This window comes from Delphinapterus leucas, chromosome 12, assembly GCF_059928025.1.
Source record: "Delphinapterus leucas isolate spDelLeu-1000000601 "Yukka" chromosome 12, BTC_Dleu_Yukka2, whole genome shotgun sequence".
NCBI classification, from domain to species: domain Eukaryota; kingdom Metazoa; phylum Chordata; class Mammalia; order Artiodactyla; family Monodontidae; genus Delphinapterus; species Delphinapterus leucas.
Window position 1 is genome coordinate 58,462,091 of NC_143140.1, and position 22,463 is coordinate 58,484,553.

The 22,463-nt window shown below is 35.0% G+C and overlaps 1 protein-coding gene across 1 annotated transcript in view; it reads right to left on the reverse strand.

Moving 5' to 3' along the window:
* The window catches only part of TRDN (triadin), a 313,614-nt gene that overhangs the window by 96,907 nt on the left and 194,244 nt on the right, over positions 1-22,463 (reverse strand). The window contains exons 19-21 of the mRNA XM_089921672.1: positions 21,443-21,469; positions 19,875-19,925; positions 12,271-12,318 (exon numbers count right to left, since the gene is read on the reverse strand). Of these exons, the coding sequence (XP_089777798.1) occupies positions 12,271-12,318; positions 19,875-19,925; positions 21,443-21,469 (126 nt within the window). The remainder of the gene's footprint in view (positions 1-12,270; positions 12,319-19,874; positions 19,926-21,442; positions 21,470-22,463) is intronic.

A 22,463-nucleotide genomic window follows, 5' to 3' on the forward strand; every position in this document is an offset into this window, starting at 1 on the left:
TGAGATTTTACTACTCTCGGTGGAGTATTATCTGCTTACCTTGTTATACATCCAAGAAATAGAAATGATTCATGCAAAATCAGTGTACTGAAATAACTGATTCAAGTAAGGATCTTCAGAGGACATTAGCAACTATTAGATGAAGGATGAATGGGGAACTGGATATTGCCGTCATGCCCAGGTATCACCCCCAAGAGTTGCATGGGGAAAACTGCAACTTGGAAATGAAGAAATGTGATTGTCACCAGCTTAACCCACTGAGGAAACTTAAAGCCACTCATTCACAATAGGACATCCAGACATTCTGTGCTTCCTCATGACATGCAGTGTGATGTACAACTGTTATCACCTCTGAAGTATTCTTGCCAAAGGAGCCAACTGGAATCAAGTTAAGCCAAAGATTAAGCTTTCAGGTTAATCAAATATATGATATAGAGAACATATTAAATAATATTCTGAAGAAACAATTACATAAATCAAGTGTCTACAGAGTAAATGATCATGATCTTTTCAAAAAGTTAATGACATGAACTAGAGACAGAGTAAGGAAAAAAATGACTTTTTTATATAAAACTTGCTAAATTCACTCAGTTGTAATAGTTCAACTGTATATTCTTTTGAATTTTTCAAGCAGATAATTTCACATGTGAATAGTTTTATTTTTTACTTTTTTATTCTTGTACTGATTAATTCTATTTCTCACCTTATTGCACTGGTTAGAATATCCAGTACAATGCATAACAGAAGTGCTGATAGCAGACATCCTTGTCTTGTTCCAATTCTCAGGGAGAAATCTTTCCATTTTTCTCCATTGAGTATAATATTTGCTAATGGTTTTTGTATATATCTTATCAGGATAGGGAAGTTTCTTTCTACTATAATATGAAATATATCAAATGCATCTTCTATGATAAGTATAATTTCCCTTTATTCTATTATTCTGATTAATTACATTGAATTTTGAAATTGCAGTCTAGAAATAAAACCAACTTGGTTCCATTTTGTCTTTCTCATATAATATCAGACTAGATCTGCTAATATTTTGTTTAGATCTGTGCCCTTATGTTCACAAGAGAAGTTAACCTGTATGTTTCCTTTCTTTTTTGTTCCTTGCTAGGTTTTTGTATCAAGGTTATTCTAGCTCCATAAAATGAGCTCCATAAAATGTTTCCTTTTTTCTGTTCCTGGAAGGCTTGGTACAAGATTGGTGTTAATTTTTCCTTAAATGTTTGAAAAACATTCACCGGTAAAGCCACCTGGTTAGACTTTTCTTTGGTGAAAAATTATAATTAAAGATTCAAAATGTCAATTGTATTAAAATTTTCAAACTCACTGGGAAATATTTCTATTTTTTAATTATCTGTAGAATCTGTAATGATGATTCCTTTTAATTTTCTGATATTAATGTTTTGTGTCTTCTCTTTTTTTCTTAATAAGTTTACATAAGGGTCTATCAGTTTTTTCAGTTTTTATAGAGAATCTAAATTGGATTTATTGCTTTTTCTATTGTACTATTTAATTTCTATTTCTTTAGCTTCTGCATTTACATTTTTTATTTCTCTTTCTTCTTTCTTTGGGTTTCATGAAAATTTTAACATAAATTAAAAATTATTTTCTTCCTAAGTGTTTGCTTTTCAGCCTTTCTTCTTTTCTAATGAATATTTTTAATGAGTATAAATTTCAGGTAAACACTGTTTAGGAGCATCTCCAGTTTCAGTGTGATATTTTCATCATAGATTAATTCAACATATTTCCAAAATTCCACTGTCATTTTTTCTTTGGCCCATGGGATATTCAGAGATGATTGCTTATATTTCTTACAGCATCTAGCATTGTTTCGGACCTAGCAAGTGATCGATATATATTTGCTTGGTGATTAAGTGTATTAATTGAAAAATGAGATTTGATAATAAATATTCTGAGTTAGAGAGATCAGTTTTGGTATTAGTATATTTCCTGAAAGAGGAGAGATATTAGGTGTAGCCAATGAAACATGAAAAAGGCAAAGAACCAGGAAAGCCTTGTGTGTGACTAGAGGAAGTGAACAAGTGTAGCTGGAGCAGAGAGTTCCCATAGAAGAGATATGAAATAATCTAAAACTAGATGAGGTCAATTGCATAAGCCCCTGAATTCCAAACTAAAGAGTTAGACTTTATTATAATTACTTTAAGGAGCTAGTAAGGTGTGTGGTACATTAGTCTCCTCTATGAATGCTCTCTCTCAAATCAATGTGAAAATCAAACACTGATAATTTTTAATTATAATAGAGCCCTGGGCATATAGCCTTATTCATAATTCTTTTATTCTGAAAACTCAGTATGAATATTGTATAGGAAATATGTATTTTTCAATTATTTTGTTTTAATCTTCTGAAGAGTAAATATCTTTCAGAAAACACTGGATTGTGACTTACACACAAAGACCAAGTTTTTCTACAACAAAGACCAAGTTTTTCTTTTCCAGTGGTTAGTTAATAACTCCTTGCACTTATATTAAGTAGAGGAGGCTAGTCCCCTAAACCAGTTTTTTTTTTTAATTCAGAAAAGGTCACTGAAAATACCAATTATCTATACAGAAAACATTTTACGTGAAATGACCCTTTCATTTCTGATTCTGATATAAAATTCATCAAGCCTAATTCTATGGAGAGTAAGTATTAGGAATAAACAGTTCATCTAAGTAAGTGGATTTTCTAATTGCCTGTAATCAAAGGAAGACCTTAATCAAATTCTCCTTCTATGCTATAGGGTACCTGAAACCTCCTTTCATGCTGGAAATAAGAAATTCCATTTGTTCTACATTTGGAGGTGTTTATTTTAGAAAAAAATGTACATTTGTGCTGCACTCCTTCAGTGACCGCAACTAACATTAAGGAAGCAAAGTAGCTAACATTCTTATAAAATGATGCCTGGATTATGGATAGCCCTGAGATAAACTGTAAGGTGGATAAATTGGTTTTCTATAATTCCAGGGTTTTTTTAAAAATTTCTTTATCGCTGTTTAATTTACCTGCAAAGTTCCAGCTTATACCAAACTTCAATCTCACTTTTATTACAAGGATACCAAAAAGATGCTTTCTCAAATTAAAATGATTGGTTTTAGTATTTATATCTTACCATAATATTATTGAGGTAACATTGATTAATAACATTATATAAGTTCCATATGTACAAGATTATATTTCTACTTCTATATACACTACAGTATGAGCACCACCAAAAATTTAGTTTCTATCCATCACTATCTCTTTTATTCATTTCACCCTCCCCTGCCCTTTTCCACTACTCTGATCTCTGTATCTACATGTTGGGTTTTGCTTGGTTTGGTTTGTTCATTTATTCTGGTTTTCTGTTTGTTTTTTTATATTCTACATATGAGTGAAATCATAAGATACTTGTCTTTGTCTGACTTAATTCACTTAGCCTAATACTCTCAAGATCCATTGATGTTGTCATAAATGGCAAGATTTCATTTTTTATGACTATTATTCCATTGTGTGTGTGTGTGTGTGTGTGTATACATCTTCTTTATCCACTCATCTGTTGATGGGAACTTAGGTTGTTTCCACATCTTGGCTATTGTAAATAATGCTGTGATGAATATAGGGGTGCATGTATCTTCAAATTGGTGTTTCATATTCTTTGTATAAATACCCAGAAGTGGGATAACTGGATCATAGGGTAGCACTAGTTTTCCATTTTTTGAGGAATCTTCATACTGTTTTCCATAGAGGCTACACAGTTACATTCCCATCAGCAGTGCATGAGGGTTCCCCTTTCTCCACATCCTCACCAACACTTGTTATTCCTTGCTTTTTTGATAATAGCCATTCTAACAGGCATGAGGTGATATCTCATTGGGGTTTTAATTTTAATTTCCCTAATAATTAGTGATGTTGAACATCTTTTCAAGTACCTGTTGGCCTTCTATATGCCTTCTTTGGAAAATTTCTATTCAGCTCCTCTGCCCATTTATTAACTGGGTTTTCTGGTTTTTTGTTGTTGAGGTGTATGAGTTCTTTATATTTTTTTGATATTAACCCCTAACTGGATATATGATCTGCAAATATCTTCTCACACTCGGTGGTAGGGCAGGTTGCATTTTCATTTTGTTGATGGTTTCCTTTGCTGTTCAGGAGCTTTCTAGTTTGATGAGTCCCATTTATTTGTTTTTTCTTTTGTTTCCCTTGCCTGAGGAGACACATCCTGAAAGATACTGCTATGACTGATGTCAAAGAGCATACTGCCTATATTTTCTTCTAAGAGTTTTATGGTTTCTGGTCTTACATTCAAGGCTTTAATCCACTTTGGGTTCATTTTTTTGAGGAAGGTATGAGGTAATGATCTAGTTTCATTTTTTTTGCATGTGGCTCTCCAGGTTTCTTTGCTCCTTTTTTGTAAAATTTTCCACATATGTGTGGGTTTATTTCTCGGCTCTCAATTACATTGCACTGATCTATGTATCTGTTTTCTGCCCATACCATGCTGTTTTAATTACTATAACTTTGTAATACAGCTTGAAACCAGTGCATGTGATACTTCCAGCTTTATTCTTTTTTCTTAGGATTGCTTCAGCCATCCAGAATCTTTTGTAGTTCCATATACATTTTACAATTTTTGTTCTCTGTGAAAAACATCCTTGGGATTTTGGTTGGGATTGCATTGAATCTGTAAATTGATTTAGATAATATGGACATTTTAGCAATGTTCATTCTTCCAATCCATGAGCACAGAATATACTCACTTTTTTTGACTGTCATTTGCTTGGAGTATCATCTTCCATCCCTTTACTTTAGCCTATGTTTATATTTAGAGCTGAGGTGAGTCTCCCAGAGGTAGGATATAGCTAGGTCTTGTTTTTTAATCCATCCATCCACTCTGTGTCTTTTGACTGGTGAATTCAATCCATTGACATTTAGGGTAATTATTTACAGAGGAGGACTTAGTTCTGCCATTTTATCTTTTGTTTTCTGGGTTCCCGCTTTTCCTTGTGTTTCTGTCTGCCATGTGGGTTTGATGGTTTTCTATGATGTTTTGTATCTTCTTTGGATTTCTATCTTTGAGTTTGCTAATTCTCTCTTCCATATCATATTCTCTTTCCCAATGCTTTCTGATGCATTCTTCATCTCATTTATTCAATTCTTCAGCTCCAGAATTTCTGTTTGGCTCCTTTTTAGAGTTTCAATTACTTAAAGTATTCCTTCTGTTCATTAATTTTATTCCTAAGCTCATTGAACTGCCTTTCTGAGTTTTGTAGTTCATTCAGTTTCTTCAATCAGTTAGATTGCAATATTCTGTGACTTTAAGTTTGGTTTCTGGAGAATTATCATTTTCTTTTTGTGATACTGTGTTACTGTGGTTCTTCATGGTGCTTGATGTGTTGTTCCTCTGCCAGTGCGTTTGAAGTACTGAATATCATTCTTGTTTGGGTAAAGCTTTTTTTTTTTTTTTAATTCTAAGGATTCTACAGGTTAGAAATTAGTAGGCTTTCTTTTGTTTTCCAGTAGGTGGCACTATAGAACAAGTTTTTGGTTTCTCTCACCTGTGCTGCCTCTGGTTTTATTTGAGAGTCAGCATTTTCTGCCCTCCACCACCTCTATCAGAGGTGTCACCCAGTGCCCTTGTTACTGTTGCTTGTGCCTCTGGGGTAATTGGTACTTTGCTGCTGTTGGTATTGCTGGCACCACCACCTGGGGCATCAGGATGGTGGGTGCTTCTGCCACATCTGGGCTGTCCTGATTTGCAGGCTCCAAGGGGTGGGTGGGGTGCAGTTGGAGTTGCAAGTGCCTCTATATCAGGTATTGTCAGATTTGTGGGCTTCACCACTGCAGGCAGGGAACAGGGGGCTGGAGTCGTGGATGGCTCTGTGTCTGGAAGAACTGGGTCCCAGTTATCTGTGGCCACGGGCACTACTACATTCAGGAGGCTAGAGTCCTATGTATTGCTTCCCTTGCTGCTTTTGGGTTCTCTGGGGCTGCAAGCTTTGCTGCCACAGCCAGGGGACCACGATTGCAGGGACTGCCTCCACTGTTTCCCCAGTTCTACCTCCTCGATGTGTTCCAGTCCATCCACCTTTAGATGTACAGATATGTGGAATTCTCTGGCATTCTGATGGGTTGGGCAGAGGCTTATTGTTGAGTTGTTAATATTTCACAGGTTGTAGACTGAAGGGGAGAGACAAGGAAGCATCTTATCTGCTGTGATGCTGACATCACTTGCTTCATTCTAGGCTCTTATTTCACTACGTTTCCCTCAATTTTCCTTGAGGACTCAATTCTTTCTTTCCCCTTAACATCACTCAACATATGCCCATTAGTTATAGGGGCTTCCCTGGGTAGTGAGGCTTCCATGGAATTGGGGTATGTTAGAATTCTGGTAAGGAGTGGAGAGTGGTAAGGAAATATTGTGCAGTTTGAAATATCACCCATATGACACATACATTACTTCTGGTATATACATCTATAGGATTAGCATGACAAACTATTATTTCCAAGGACAAAAGAATGTAATGTTACCTGCCCAAGGGTTATTGCCCGGGGATGTCAATGACTGAAACAATGGAATAAATCACTGATTGTGGAAGACAAAGTCTTAAATCTTGGATACATATTCAGGTGGAGAGACAGGAAAGAGAGGCTTCTCATCATTTCTCAGACAATGCTAACAACTCAATCTATTCACAAGGCCATCCTTTCCAGCTATCATTTTCCCTGAATCTTACTTCTAGTAAATTTGGAATTATAAACAATATGGTATTATTGTAGCATACAAAGTATCTGAAGATGAAACTGGAAAAGGATATAGGAGCCAGATCTTGGAGGACTCTTACATCATTTTAACAAGTTTGGACTTTATTTTATAAAAAACTGGGAAAAAATAGAGTTTTAAATTAAGTGTGTTTTATTCAGTTTTATGACTTTGATAATTTATGTTGAGGGGGTTCTGCTAGGATGAATATTAGTGAAATAAAAATGTGAGGACAGTGTTTAGATCATTACAGTGGTTCAAGAAAAAGATAATGAAGACTTGAATTAACATGGAAGTCACAGTTATGAATAGGAGGAAGTAAACTCAAGAAATATTTAGGAAACAAAATCAGCAGAACTTGAAGATTCTTTGAATAATCACCTGAAGGCTAGAAAAAGAAAATTAATCACACTCAGATTTCTAGGGAAGTGGAGGGTGGATTGTGGTTTCACCAATGATAATTAAAAGCAAGCTGGGAAAAGGAAATGAAGAGTATAAGTTAAGACACATTGAATTTAAAGGTGTTTATTTGATATTTGAATATACAAGCCTGAAATTTTCAGGGAAAAGCTCTTTGCCAGAGAAATCCTGAAATGAAGACATAGAATTGGAGATCTTCAGGATAAAAGGCAGAGTTTCAACCTTGAGAGTGTGCATATCTCACGAAGAGAGGCTATAGAATGAGAAGTTCAGAGGATTAATGATGGAATCTGGGGAACACCAATAATTAAGGGGAAGCAAAGAAAAAACACACAAAGAAGTCAGAAATAAAGCTCAGAGAATATGGTGAGAACTAGGAGACTGTTGTCATGCTCACCCAACAGGAGAGACGCTTAGAGAAAAGACAAAGTGGTAAATGCCACTGAGACATCCAATAATGTGAGGACTGGAATGGTTCCATTGGTTCAGCAATGATAATGTCTTCAGCATTGGCCATATTATCGGAAGCACAGTAGGAACAGAAGCCTCGTCTTTGTGGGAGATAAGAAGCAGTGTTAACACTCCAACATCCAGAAGACCGGCTAAGATACAGAGGAGAGAAAATAGTAGAGAGAAATATGGGAATCTAGAAAAAAGTAATTTTAAACTGAGAATAATATTTCCAAAATTAGGAATAAAGTCAATAAGGAGAGGGCTTCCCTGGTGACACAGTGGTTGAGAGTCCGCCTGCCGATGCAGGGGACACGGGTTCGTGCCCCAGTCCGGGAAGATCCCACATGTCGCGGAGCGGCTGGGCCCATGAGCCATGGCCGCTGAGCCTGCGCTCCGCAAAGGGAGAGGCCACAACAGTGAGAGGCCCGCGTACCGCCAAAAAAAAAAAAAAAAGTCAATAAGGAGAAAGAACATAATGCCACCAAATAGCATGAATGACTGATCAAGAAGGACCCAAATGGAGAGACTGGTCTTGAAGAGGAGGATAAACACTTTACCTCGGAGATTAAAGTAGAAATGGATATAGACTAAACAAGAACCTCAAGCTACTATCCTATTTATCGTTTTATTCCTAACCAATATTCTTCAGCATCAGTGCCTGTATCTTTCACTTCATCATCCCTCAATCAATTTGTCATCATTTAGCTTTTAGTTGTGCCACTCCCCAGAAAATTCTCTTTTGAACATCATTAATAATTATCTAGTTGACAAATCCAGTGACTTGGTGACTACCACCTAGTCATTGAAAGCGTTTATTTTCCTTGGTTACTATGAAATTATAACAATTACATTTTTTTAACCTCTGATCTTTCTAGTCACTATTTTCTGCTTTTTCTCTTTGACTCTCCTTGCTTTTCTTCCTGCAAATGTTCGCTTCTAGCATTCCATCCCAGACCTGTCCTCTCTCGAGAACAGAGAACATCCCAGACCTGTCCTCTCTCGAGAACAGAATCCATGAAAAGCTCATGGTTTCTTACTGTTTCTACCATTAACCCACGCAGAGGACACCCACAGATATATCTCCAGTTTTGTCACTCTCTGGAGCTCTACTTTGACATTTAGAGCCACCTACTTGCTACTTGCATGTGCCACAGTACTATAATTTAAATATGTCTAAAATTAATCTTATCTTCTCTCACCAAGCTATTTTTATCTTTCTTTTTCATTTTTATGATAAATACCAACAATATTCTTCTAGCACCCCGTCTGAAAACTTATTATTGTCATTAAATAATTTCTGACTTTTCCTCTTCCAAAGCTGGTCGATTGTCAAATTCCACTGAATCTACTTTATAATAGTGCTTATAAAATATCCCTTCTTTCCAATCTCATAACTAATATCAGGTCCTAATGCACGTTGCCTACAATATTGCCAAAGCTTCCTAACTATCCTGCCCTTTCCTAAAGCAAATACCTGAGTGTTATTTCCTATACTTACAATTTTTCATTGACTCCCTATTGCCCATGCAGTAGAGTCCAATTTTAAAATCAGGCCCCTTTACTGAATTATTAGCACAGGTTGTACTAATTCATACTGTGTTTTTGAGACTCTTGTTATTCCTCATACACATCCTGCAATTTCCCACCACTTTGCCTTCCTCTGTTACCTATGCCCAAGATACCCTTCCAACTAATTATTACATAACAAAATTCTATCCGTTATTTAAGGCTTGACTCTAAAGTCACCTTGTATAATAAATGTTTTGCTTTTCCTCAGGTAAGAATAATTTTTAAACTCCTACGGCTCTTTATCTGTATTTATCTCTTTACCCTGTTGGCTTTCAAACATGAACTATGATAATATGGAAAACCTTTAGCTGATAGCAAAAACTAAGGTCCAAACAACTCAGGGACTCAATAAAGATTCATATTTTTCCCTGTCTTTAATTGCTCAAGAATAGTATTAACATCTGAATACTTCCTTAAGTTTTCACATAGTATGTGATCCATAAATATATGTTGAATGAAAGTGAAAATGATTTGAAAGCTGCAAACCAAATATAAAACAGTAAGAGGATTATCATATTGATGATTAAATACTATATATCTCCAAAGAAAATACGACTTAAAAGCAGGCTTAAGATCAAATAATTATACTAGATATAAATTGGCACACTGTAATTAATTTAAAATATTAAATTATCTTTTAACTTTGAAAATTTTTAAACAATCAGAAAATCAGTAATTTCCACTTAACATTGCACACATGGTTCCTAATTCAAGCCTCAGTGTAGAACAACAATTTCCAGTATCTTAAAAACAAATAAAGAAAACCCAAATCACTATCTTATTCTACTTACTTAAAAGGGACTAAAAGGTGGACATCTTGTAACATAGAGTGAGTTTTGTAGAGATTAGGGACTGGTTACTAAATGTATGATGAAGTAATATATATTTTCATGTGTGATTGATTGTCAGTGAGGAGGAGGAGAAATGAAAACTACTTGACAAATGAGAAGCGTCTCCTTTGACTTTTATATGTAACTTGTCAAATTGGTAAAGCTCTACCTGAGTTTCAAAATATTTATGATGGCTTTGGAAGGAACCCTTGTTTCTGTTCATTCTACAGTTGAGAGGAAATCTAATATGCAGAGTCATATTTAAATTAATGATTGAGGTATGAGATCTAAGACAAACTAGAGTCAAAATAATTAATGCCAATAGTTTAATTTCATAAAACGTTATTTCTCTCCTTATATTTCACTCTAAGCCTAGCAATCAGGTCTACTTAATCCCAACCAATATGTCTGGCCTTACTCTAAACTCAGAGACCATTCTTGGTTGAATATTCCAGTGAATTCACTAACTGATGGTTCAATAGCAATTCAGTATCTCTGCTCACTCCAATTTGACTTGATTAAACTCCAAATTATGTGTGCTTGTATTTCTGCCCTAATATCTAGGCTCCAAGTGATTCAGAGTCTGTGCATGGGTCACTTATCAGTTATTGAATCTTTCCTTTTTAACTCTGTCTCCAGACCGTCTTCACAATCAAGGATTCCCTGAGGCTCAGTATCTGAAATCTAATTCCAGATGAAACCCATATACTGCTATTTGGACATCCACTGGTCTCACCCATGGCTGAAGATCTTGAACACAATTTTGTCTCACTTTTGTTCTTGCTTTCAACACATATAGATGTCCTGACCTTACATTCACTTACTGGATCCATATACCCTGTATCCATGCCTAGATTATGACTTCCTCTGAATCTATAAATATTTAGACTCTTAGTCTTGTCATTGATACCATGGCATTATCCATCCTGAAGCACCCAAGTTTTACCCACACATTCCATTTAATGTTGACAAGAAAAATTGATTTCAAAATAAGACACCATAAAAGAATGAGATATATTAATATGGACTTCCGATAAATTCATGGCTCTGCTACTTATGGAAAAACTGATACCTAGTAAAAGATGTCAATGAAACATGTATCGTGATAACTTACCTCAAAAATGACATCACACATATATTACATTACTAAGAAAAGAACTATCTAGGGGACAGATTTTATTCCTATCTACTATAAATTCAGAATAATAAATAGAGCTGTATTTGAAAAAGGGAAGCAATTAATCTCAATAATTTAATTGCTTCTAATTAAGTATTATCTTATAGTAGTTTATATTTTCCTTTAGGTATCATTTAATTTTTTGTCTTTCATTAGACATACATGTGTACTAATTTATGCATTAATTTATATAACTAATGTATATTAATTTATATTTTAATTTATTAACTAATATATAAATTTATATCCATGTATTCATTTGTATCCATATATATGTTGCTTGGGATTGAGAATGTGGATATGTATCATATATATTTTATAACTCCCTATAGTCCTGATATATATTCTCTTATAGAGCATATGCAATAAAAGATTTTTTAAGGAGAAAAATGTTATGCCACTTTAGTGGCATGTATGTGAAAGGGTACTCCTGTTGTGTGTGTTTGTGTGTGTGTGTGTGTGTGTGTGTGTATGTTGAGGATAGGGTTGTTAAACTGTGTCTTGAGATTCTTCCAAAGACATTGAATACATTACTGATTTCATTTCTATGTGTAAAACAGAATCACAAATTTCAAAATTGTTCCAGTTTGTTTTGAATAGAGAATATGTAAATGTTTCATCATATTGAATATTTTTAACATGTATTAATGTTCTTAAAGATATTCTTTAGAGTGTCTACTGAGAGGAGTCAATATTCACATAATAGTTGCTTCTGATTAGACATGACAAGAGGCATAGCTTTGAAAACTTAAATTTAAACTTAAATTTGATACTATTCTTGCACAAAGCAAACATTGTTCATGTAAGTTCTATTAGTCAAAGTTTCGTTTGCTCAAACGCTAACCTTATAGATCAGTATATTGAACATGAATGCTCTCCAGATGACTGGGATCCCATTGAGCTTACACAGCAGCATTTCTTCAATTTTTCAAAAACTAAAAGTGGGTTTCCATATCAGTGAAATAGTAAAATCAATAAACAGAGCTCTTCTTAAGCACTAAACAATACATTGAGTTAGAAACCTTAGCATAAAGAAGTTATAGTCATGACATCTTTTTCTTTAAGCTGCACTTACCTTTTTTAGTTGAGGCAGCACCAACCTCTTCTTTGGCTCGTTCAGTTTCTGTAAATTCAGAGATTGAAAATGAGAAACGGACATCAGACATGTGAGGTCAATATCTTATAGTATTCTAAGTCAGACAAGACTAAAACTGCCCAAAGGATAAAACACATGTGGCATCTGAGAGCAAAGCAAGCAGCAGAGAAAACCATGCTAGAATAAGCTTGAAATTTTTTGTAACTAATGAACTTCCTTAAATAACAATGCAGAAATTCTCTTTCAAGATACAATTCTGGAGGTACTAAATTTTATGCTTATATAAGTAGTGACCATAAAAAAGGTGGCTTATTCCACAGAATTACACTGGAATACTAATTTATTAGTTTATAGTCAAATCTTAAATGATGCATAAATTGTGGGGAAGAGCACTTGAAAGGCCTTCTTTGTTTAGCCTTTAACTATGGGGATGGCAAGCCATAATTGACCTCAATCAATTTGCTTTATATTATAAAATATTAGCCATAATGTTACAGAAAATTCCATTTGAATATTGCTTTGAAGAGAGAGAAAAAGAAAAAAATTTTAAAAGGCCAAAATGGCTTCTTGGAGTTTCTCTGAATATCTAGTGTGGAAGAGAGGAAGATAGGAGAGCTCTTCCAAAAGTACAATCTGAAATGCTGGTCCTATTGCAAAATGTTAGACCTCAAATCAAGGCTAATTAAAGTGGAAGTTTCTTTGATCCATATGAAAATTAGAAAATGACAATAAGCTGGTAAATTTTTACAAAGTTTATTTACTCATTTTATTAACTTTTGATTATTCAAGGCTGTTGCCCTTGGACATCTGTATTTGTATTTTTAGTTTTATTCTTACTAGTACATGTGTATAATCCCTGTTACTCATATGCACTCACTCAGCAGCTGAGGCTCTAGGAACAACCAGTAAACAGGGGTCTTCATGCCCCCTTGTCCTCCCTGTGCCATAGACCTTGGGCTGTGAGAGAGATCAGATGTCAGGAGACCTTCACATCACTTTCAGGTTTTAATTTCACAATATTAGATACCACAAGCTTCACCATTTGAGCCCAGGCAAGAAGTCATGTAAATAAGACTTCTTCAGGCTGTTTCAAGACCCGGAGCTCCAGGACTAAGCAGATCCCTGGCTGTTATATAGCTTTGAGGAAAGACTTTAGACCCGTGGTTCTCAAAATTGGCATGCATTAGAGTCACTCAGGAGGGCTGTTAAAACACAGATATGGGCCTGATTCAGTAGGTCTGGGGCATGTCCTAAGAATTTACATTTCTAGCCAGTTCCCAGGTGATGCTTATGCTGCTGGTCTTGGCCATATTTTGGAAACTAATTACCACACGTCCCCTAATACACAATCAGGACTAATGTCCCTGAAATTCTCAACCTTGTTCACCTCAGGTACTACCATGAGCCTAGGCTTCCAGCAGAAAACAGTCTATATGGCTTCGTATTTCTCCTAAAAACAGACTCTTTTCCAAAGTCCTTCCACCGAGTCATCTCTATCATAGCACACATCCCTAAATGCTCAGCCTCTTCTCAAAATGTGCACTTGACTTTCTTCCTTTAACCAAACTAGTTCCCTTAGGACACTACATCCCCTACAAATGGTTTTCCAAAATAGAGACAGTTTATTTTTCCCCTATATACCAAAGGGTCTGGAAGTGATGTATATTTACTTCTTCTTTTTAACTAAATTAATAAATGATGTTTATGACTTCTCCTTACTTCTTATTACTTCTGATGGATTGTTATCTCCTTGCTTCCTCCAAATCTCAGTTCTTTTGAAGTCCACAGTATCAGGTTGCACCGGCTCTGTCTTGCTCTATTGCTGCCATTAACCAGCATTATGCCTGTGTCCCATTAATTATTGAATATTTCTGTACATAGTTATCTGCTCCATTATTACTACTGCGATTTTTCATTAGGAAACACTCTCAACCCAGGCTTCACACTAGACTAAGCTGGGGAGTTTTTATAAGCCTGTGAGATTCAGATGTAGTAGATCTGGGGAGGACTACAGAGCTTTGAGATTCTAAGTTAATGAGTATGGGATAAGGTAGGCCTGGCTATTTGTCTATTTGTAAGCTTGTCAAGATACTCTATTATTTAACCAGGATTGGGAGTCACTTATAGACACAGTCCATACGACCATGGGATCTCTCATTTCCTTGACCTTCTCACTTTTGAAAACTGGAGACCCCACTTCTCTGATCACTACCAAGAAAAAGTATCTTGGACTTTTTCTTTGCTGCCAAGACTTTGATTTCAAAATTCCTATTCCCTGGCACCACTCTTCCTGTTATATGGTTCACTTACTCAAGAACCTCCTCTAAGTAGTTTCTGACCCTATCAATACTTTCATTCCTTTGACCTTACCAGTTTCTCCGTGCTCCAGATCTCCCTTATGTCCTCACTTTTCTTCTTTCAAGCTTATATTTAAATAAGCCATGGTTAAATCATTCACTTATTGTTTGTTTTCATAGTCATCTGGTATATTAAGTTTCTAGGGCAGCCTTTAAGTTATTAGGTGGCTAAAAACAACAGAAATTTATTCTTTCACAGTTCTGGAGGCTAGAAGTCCAGCATTAAAGTGTTGCCAAGACCCTCTGAAACTTGCTCTGAAGGCTCTTGGGAAGAATCCTTCCTTGCCTCTTCCTAGCTTCTGTTGGTTGCCAGCAATCTTTGGCATTCCTTGACTTGTAGCTGCATCACTCCAATTTCTCCCATTATGTTCATACAGCTGCCTTCCTTCTGAATGTGTCTGTGTCTCTAAATCTCCCTCTCTTTAAAAGGGCATCAGTCATTGGATTTAGGGCCCATTCTAATCCAGTATAGCCTCATCTTACCATAATTACACCACTAAAGACCATTTTTTGAAATAAGCTTGCATTCACAGGTACTGTACTAGTTAGGATTTCAACATATCTTTTGAGGGGATGCAATTCTATCCACTACATGTGCCAAAACACCAAACCTACTCTATGCCTGCCACCTGAGCCACCATCCAAACTGCAGGAAGGCCCCCTTCTGCTGCAGATCTGACTTCAAATGTCTGGTCACAGTGTGTAACAGAGTGCCCAGCACTGATCAGCAATACTACCACAGACCTAGTGAAGTTACTTTCTCATTTTTCTAGTCAAGTGGTTCACAAATACCCCTCCTTTCTCAAACTTCCAACAACCTGTAACATAAAAGCAAGTTGCTGTTGGGATCTTCATAGAGAAAGTAGCAGCAGACTAGGCTATCTCATCTTTTCACCACCTCACCAGCACACACCAGCACCATTCGTCTTCTTTCCAGACCCATAGGATCATCATTCCCTATTTAATACCAATTCCTCCAGATTTGCCCTGCATCCCAACTCCTTTTGCATAGACAATGATGTTACTCTTGCAAGTACTGCCTCTCTCTGATACTTCATCTGCTTTCCACTTCACTGATGCTTTCACATCAGCTCAGAAACACAAAATGTCACCGTTTATAACTTCAGACCACCACGGCCTTCGCTCCTACGTGTCCCCTACCTCAACTACCTCATCTCTCTGTGGTCCACCATGGTCTCCAGAGAGCTGCTATACTCCGTGTCACCAATTCTATCTTCTCATTCTCTATTTTTTAAGATTGTTTAATTGTGAAAGATACAATATAAATGAAAGGCATAAAGGTGTATAACATATGTGATAACATATGTGCATATTTTAATGAATGGCAATAAAAAATGCACATCTTTGTAACCCCCTGTAAACTTAAGTAATAAAATATCACCAAAGACTTTGAAACCTCTTACTTGTCCTATTACCACTGCATACCTCTCTCTTCATCTCAGAATTATCACTGTCCTATATTTTGTATTAATAATTTCTTTATTTTCCTGTACATTTTTTATTACATGAATTTATCTCTAAACAAAGCTAAGGGCATTTTTTACAGATTGAATTATATTGTTTAGTGATATAACTATATAAATTGACTTATACTTTTTAATTCTTATAATTTGCTTCCTTTAAAACGTGTGCTGAGACTCAGTGTTAAAATTGTTTAACGAGATGGCCATTAGACTTGGGTAGCTTTAGTGCCTTTGGTGGTCTACCTAAACAAACCAAAGCCAGAGTCAACTAGATTTATCTCAAATCTGAGTGATACACAAAAGCTATTATCATAAGCTAAACAAACTGAATTATTTAGTTATTTAGCCAAATAACTAATTTTCCCAAATAAGACAATATATGTTACAGTCAGTTAAATATATATTTTTGCTTTGCTTCCATGTATTCTCTATAAAAACCTTTGCCCTACCCCCCAATGGTGGAGTGCCCCTCATCATTTATCGGTTTTGTCACTGCCCTATTTGATTCATTGTTTACTTAAATAAATTGTTTAACTTTTTATACAAGCCACGTTGATATGAGGAACTGTAGTTGATTGATTTAACTGCTGTGTAGTATTCCACTTATACGTATTCTACAAATTATGTATCCATTTTCCTGCCAAGGGACACTAGGTCATGTCCTGTATGTGTTATTATAAAATAACGCTGCTATGAATACTCCTGTATATGAATCCTGGTGCAATGTGCAAGAATTTTCTTAGAAGTGAAATTGCTAGGACATAGCATGTGTCTCTGTTTAACTTCACTAGATAAAAGCCATATTTTTCCCCCAAATTTTACACTCACACTAACACTGTATGTGAGAGTTTCTATTGCTTCATATCATCACCATCACCAGAATGAACATTTTTCTCCATTTTTGGTCAATTTGATATATGTAAAATAGTACTGTGGTTTTAAGTACATTTTCATTATTACTAAGAGGTTAAATATTTTTGATATGTCTATAGGCAATTTGTGTCTTGTTTTGTTTTCTTTTTGATCCTAACATATCTTTTGCTCATTTTTTCTACGCATTAGTCTATCAAGTTCTTTCTCTTTTTGTTTTTTATTTTTAGAGTTATTTATTTTTCATTACTAACCTCTAGTTACTTATATATGCTACAAATACCTTTTCCAAAACTGTAACTTGTCTTTTATCTTTATGGCATCTATTGATGAGTTTTAAATTTTACTGTAATCATTTTAGTACATTAGATTTTTTATTTACAGCTTGAGTTTATATATATAATTTTTGTGATCCAACCACACTTCAAGAAAATATATACATATATCTTCCTATACTTTTTTCTTTAAATTAATGGCTTGTTTTATTTTTACCATTTAAGTCCCTGAACCATCTGGAGTTGATATTTTGGAATTGTACAAAGTAGGAATAAATTACATTTTCTTAAATTTTGGCAATGAATACCAACTACATCAGCAACATTTTAAGATAATCTCTCTATTCTCTAATTATTGAAATGGCTACTTTTTCTTATATCAGATCTTTGCTCAAGTGGGATCATTTTAGGTCTCTTTTTGTTCCTGTTTGTCCTATTGGAAAACTTGTTTAGATCTGCACCAATACCATGCTCCTTTGAAAACACAGTATCATGACACTGTTTTATTAATAAGACTCAGGTCACAAAGTACTTGTCTCAATAGTCATACTTCATACTTATTTTGCTGTACTCATTATTATACTTTCACAATATTAAAATTTATTCCTGATTTTCTATTTGAAATTCTCTCCTCCTCCTCTCTACTTCCTAATGTCTAAACTAAACTCAGATTCTACTTCTGCAAGTTCTCATCTATATAGCTTGGATCTCTTTGAACCAAACTTGATAAATGTTCTTAAGCTCCAAACCATGACATTTTTCCAATTCTGTGCTGGCACTCAGGACACCAACCTTGGCTCTATACGTGGGATTGAACAAGAAGCACATCTTGGCCTAACATCTAAGTCAGTCCCAGGTTTCTCACAGTCTAGTTTTCCTGGCACTTAAACCTCCCCAAACCATCCCCTGGCATTGTATCAGTACTATTTTGAGTTCATTCAGTCAGCATCATCTGTGATTTGGGTAGTGATCATACAATTTATTATCCAAACTAAGCAGGTGAAAGAAGGTATTAGTAATAATTATTCCAGAATAATATGAATAAACCCAGATTGCCCTAAACAACTGAGATACCTGTCATATATATCATCCAACCTGTGGTCTAGACACACACCCCTGATATCAGATCTACTAGTTCAGGCCCACAGATCTTTCCCCCCAGCAATTTCCATGACAGAATATTTAAACTATGTCCAAAAAGCCATGCCACTTTCTAACTAACATTAGCTGTCCCCAAACAGTCTTCTAACATCATAAAACTAAATAAATCCAAAGGGGTTTTATTTTTAAATTCTGCATACTGGCTTCTCCTGAATGATCTGACATATATTACTAGATCAAGAGATAGATATGTGACTCACAAATTTAGGTATTGAAATGTAGTTAAGGTGATAAGCAGAGTCAGGCTTGGTGGCTGAGCATACCACAAAAATCTAGTGTAGTGTTAAAACCAAGGAATGAAAAATGCCTGACCGTTGTCATTTAATTCAAATTTAGGCCCACAATTAAAAATAACTAAACTTTGGCCCCTGACCTGGTCTTTGGTGTCTTTTACACTCAGAATTCAAACTGACCACAGGCTGGTCAAACATGCACATGGAATACATGATCAAAGCCCTATGGTCCTCGATATGAGGAACGAAGTAATGTATAGTAGTGCTTCCCAAGGTTTTGAGGAATACTGGTCCTTGAAGTGTTCTTTGGAAAAAAGAGGGTGATGTGGTCAAATATATTTGCTAAGCATTGTCTACTACATTCCCTCTTGATTCACCAAGAGGAGTGTTAAAGATCTGAAATGCCCATGAGTCTTGGTTCTCCTCCTCCTTGGAAATGACTAATAATATCATCAACCCCTCTGTCTCTATCCAATGTGGCGGTGGGGGTGAGGGAGTGTGTGTGCAGTGGACTGCAGGGAGAACTGGGTGTGTTGAGGCATTTCTGTACAGAGGATGATATAAAGGAATCTGTGTTGACTTGCGGAAATAGTAAATCTAGATTTGGCATCCCTGTTGGTCAAAGGAACTCTTCCTCCACCCACATAATCCCTGACAAATAACTTTACATGTGGAGGCATTAAGTGCCCCTCTGTAGTGCTTGCTACATCATTGAACATGAAGGGCTTCCCTTTTCTTCAAGCTCATGGTACCATGAGAACATCCACCCTGTACTGATACAGTTCCCAAACTAGTCTGTGTCCTCTAGTGTTTTTCTTACAGTGATTTTGGTTTCTTAAGACCTAGAGCAAACAGTTCCACACCACAAATTCAATTCACATTCTTGTTATCTCCTTTAATTGAGTGCTAAAGACAAATTACCTTTTACTTTTTCCATGGATTTGCTCTAGTCCTGTCAATTTCACCTATCCTTTTTAATTCAATACCATGAAATTGTATCACATAAATACTTAATTTATGTTAATTAAACTATACATCTCACTCTCGCATTTGCTCTCATAATTTAAGATAATGTAAAATCATATCCTAAATATTCAGGTTATACACACAAAACTATGTGTCCTTACTATGTGGGTGACAGAAGGAATTTTCAAGAGTATTTGTAATGATATGTCTTAGGCATTAACTTTATAAATAGCTGACTGTATATAAAAGCTATGTAAATATTCTTCTGTTGTATGATTTCAAGACCCCCCCAAAAAAAACGACTAGTTCTTATTTGGGGAAATGGATGGTCACATTGCTAGCAGAGATTTTAAACAATTTATGAATTATCTCTAACTTTTGTGCTGGGAGATAATGCCCATGTCAAGTCCAAATCGTTCAACCATACAAGGAGTTGAATATTAATTCTTTTGAAACCTTTATACTGGGTCTAAGATGATTTGGCAACCTAAATTTGTTAATTTCCTGCAAAAGATGCTGATCTCTTCAAAACATGATTGGATAGTGTTTCATAGACAGCAGAACTTACAGGGTTTTTTTTATTGCAAATGAATATTTTTATCTAAATGTCACATTTTTCTAGGAAGAAAATTTTCATTTTCAGAGTAATCTTCAATCTAGAGTCCTCTACCAGTTCTGCAAAATTATCAGTTTTGTTTTATATATTTTCTTGATTATGCATTTCTACAGACTAAGTATTAGCATACTAAATACTCTGTAATATGAAGTTCTAATCAGCTTATATTCAACTAAAAATTGTCATGAAAATATAACTGGAATTTTAGATTCATGTTACACCTTTCCTTAAGGTCTGCAATGTCTATGTAAACATTTCCGACTGGAAAATTTTTTAAAATACACCAAGCTACTCAATATTATATTTTCCAATTTTTTTCTGATATATTCACCAATGATATACCCTGTCTCAAAAACCTGACAGTAAATAAAACATGCATTTGTTTTTTGTATTAGTACCATCATTAATACTTATGCAACTCTAAATCAAAAGGAAAATATAAACATATTTACATAATGCACAGAAATGAGGTTTGATCTTAAATTTTATATATAAAGCTTAGAGAAGCTAAAAGAATATTTTTTCTAAACTCGAATATACACCATTATGCCTAAATTTTCATGAATGGCCATCTGTTAGATACGTCATTGAATTGAGAAATACCAACAAAGAAAAAAGCATTTATCCTTCAGCGTATTGTCAAAGCCACTATTGATGCAAATGCCATGGTATACTGTAGTTGTCAGTCAATATTTATTCTAAATCTGAGGATAGAAGCCTTAAAAGAAAATTGTGATATTGCAAGAGCAGTACTTAATAAAATTGTTGGGGGTTTCCTTTTCATTAAAGACACAATAACTTTCATAGTAGATAAATTATGTGGCCTCCTGGTTTGATCAAGTGATTAATCACTAGGAAAATTTTCTGATGTGTTTGAGAAACTGAGAACGTCACTTATCATTCTGCAAAATGGGAAACAAAAATATAAACAACTCAAAAAAGAGGTTATGACCTGGACAAATTAACATTTACAAATGAAAGCTCTATAGATAAATTTTAATAAGAATTGATTCACAGAAAAGACAAGGTTGAGTAATTATGCATATCAGTTTAACACAACAAATAATCAGAGCAAGAAACATTTGATAAGTCAGCCTAAAATATTAGCATTAGCACTGTCTATCGCAGAAGTTAAATGAGTAAGCTGCTGAAATATGCTTTTTGTTTTCTCAAGTTTTAGTCAACATACTTGCTTTAACTTGTTTTTCACTTGGAGCTGTTAAGGACAAGAAATAATAAGGTCTAAGTCAGTTACAAGTCTCCTTGGGTCTCTCTCTAAAATAGTTATTTTTTTTCAAAAAAACTATATTATAACCTTGGAAACTAAAGAAAAATGTAGGTCTCAGGAAGAAAAAATACAACGCTGTGCCATTTTCTTTGATAAACTTTAAATATATGCCATGACCCATAGATTTCTTTTCTGATATTCATATAACTTCTCCCAACACAGAATGCTCATTCATGACTCATTCATTTTGTTTTCCATTTTTAATTATTTAAGAATCTGATTGGTTTTATATATATGCCAATGAAGTTTCCTTAAAGTCTACAAAATGGTATGAAAGGAAGGAAGTGAATCGATAAATTATCCAATTGTTTCAATTTTAAAAACAGTGAATTACAGCTAAGTTGCTACACTGTAATCACACCATGAAATGAACAGATAATGATTTCAAGAAATTTAAATTATTGTATTTTGTCAAATATTGGATAATAATGTTTAGCTATTAAAAGTCTTAAAACTATTCTATCAAACATTTAGAGAGGAGCTAACAGCCATCCTTCTCAAACTCCTCCAAAAATTGCAGAGGAAGGAACACTCCCAAACTCATTCTACGAGGCCACCATCACCCTGATACCCAAACCAGACAAAGATACTACAAAAAAAGAAAATTACAGACCAATATCACTGCGAAATATAGATGCAAAAATCCTCAAAAAAGACTAGCAAACAGAATCCAACAACACATTAAAAGGATTATACACAAAGATCAAGTAGGATTTATCCCAGGGATGGAAGGATTCTTCAATATACACAAATAAATCAAAGTGATACACCATATTAACAAACTGAAGAATAAAAACCATATGATCATCTCAATAGATGCAGAAAAAGCTTTTGAAAAAATTCAACACCCATTTATGATAAAAACTCTCCAGAACGTGGGCATAGAAGCAACCTACCTCAACATAATAAAGGCCATATATGA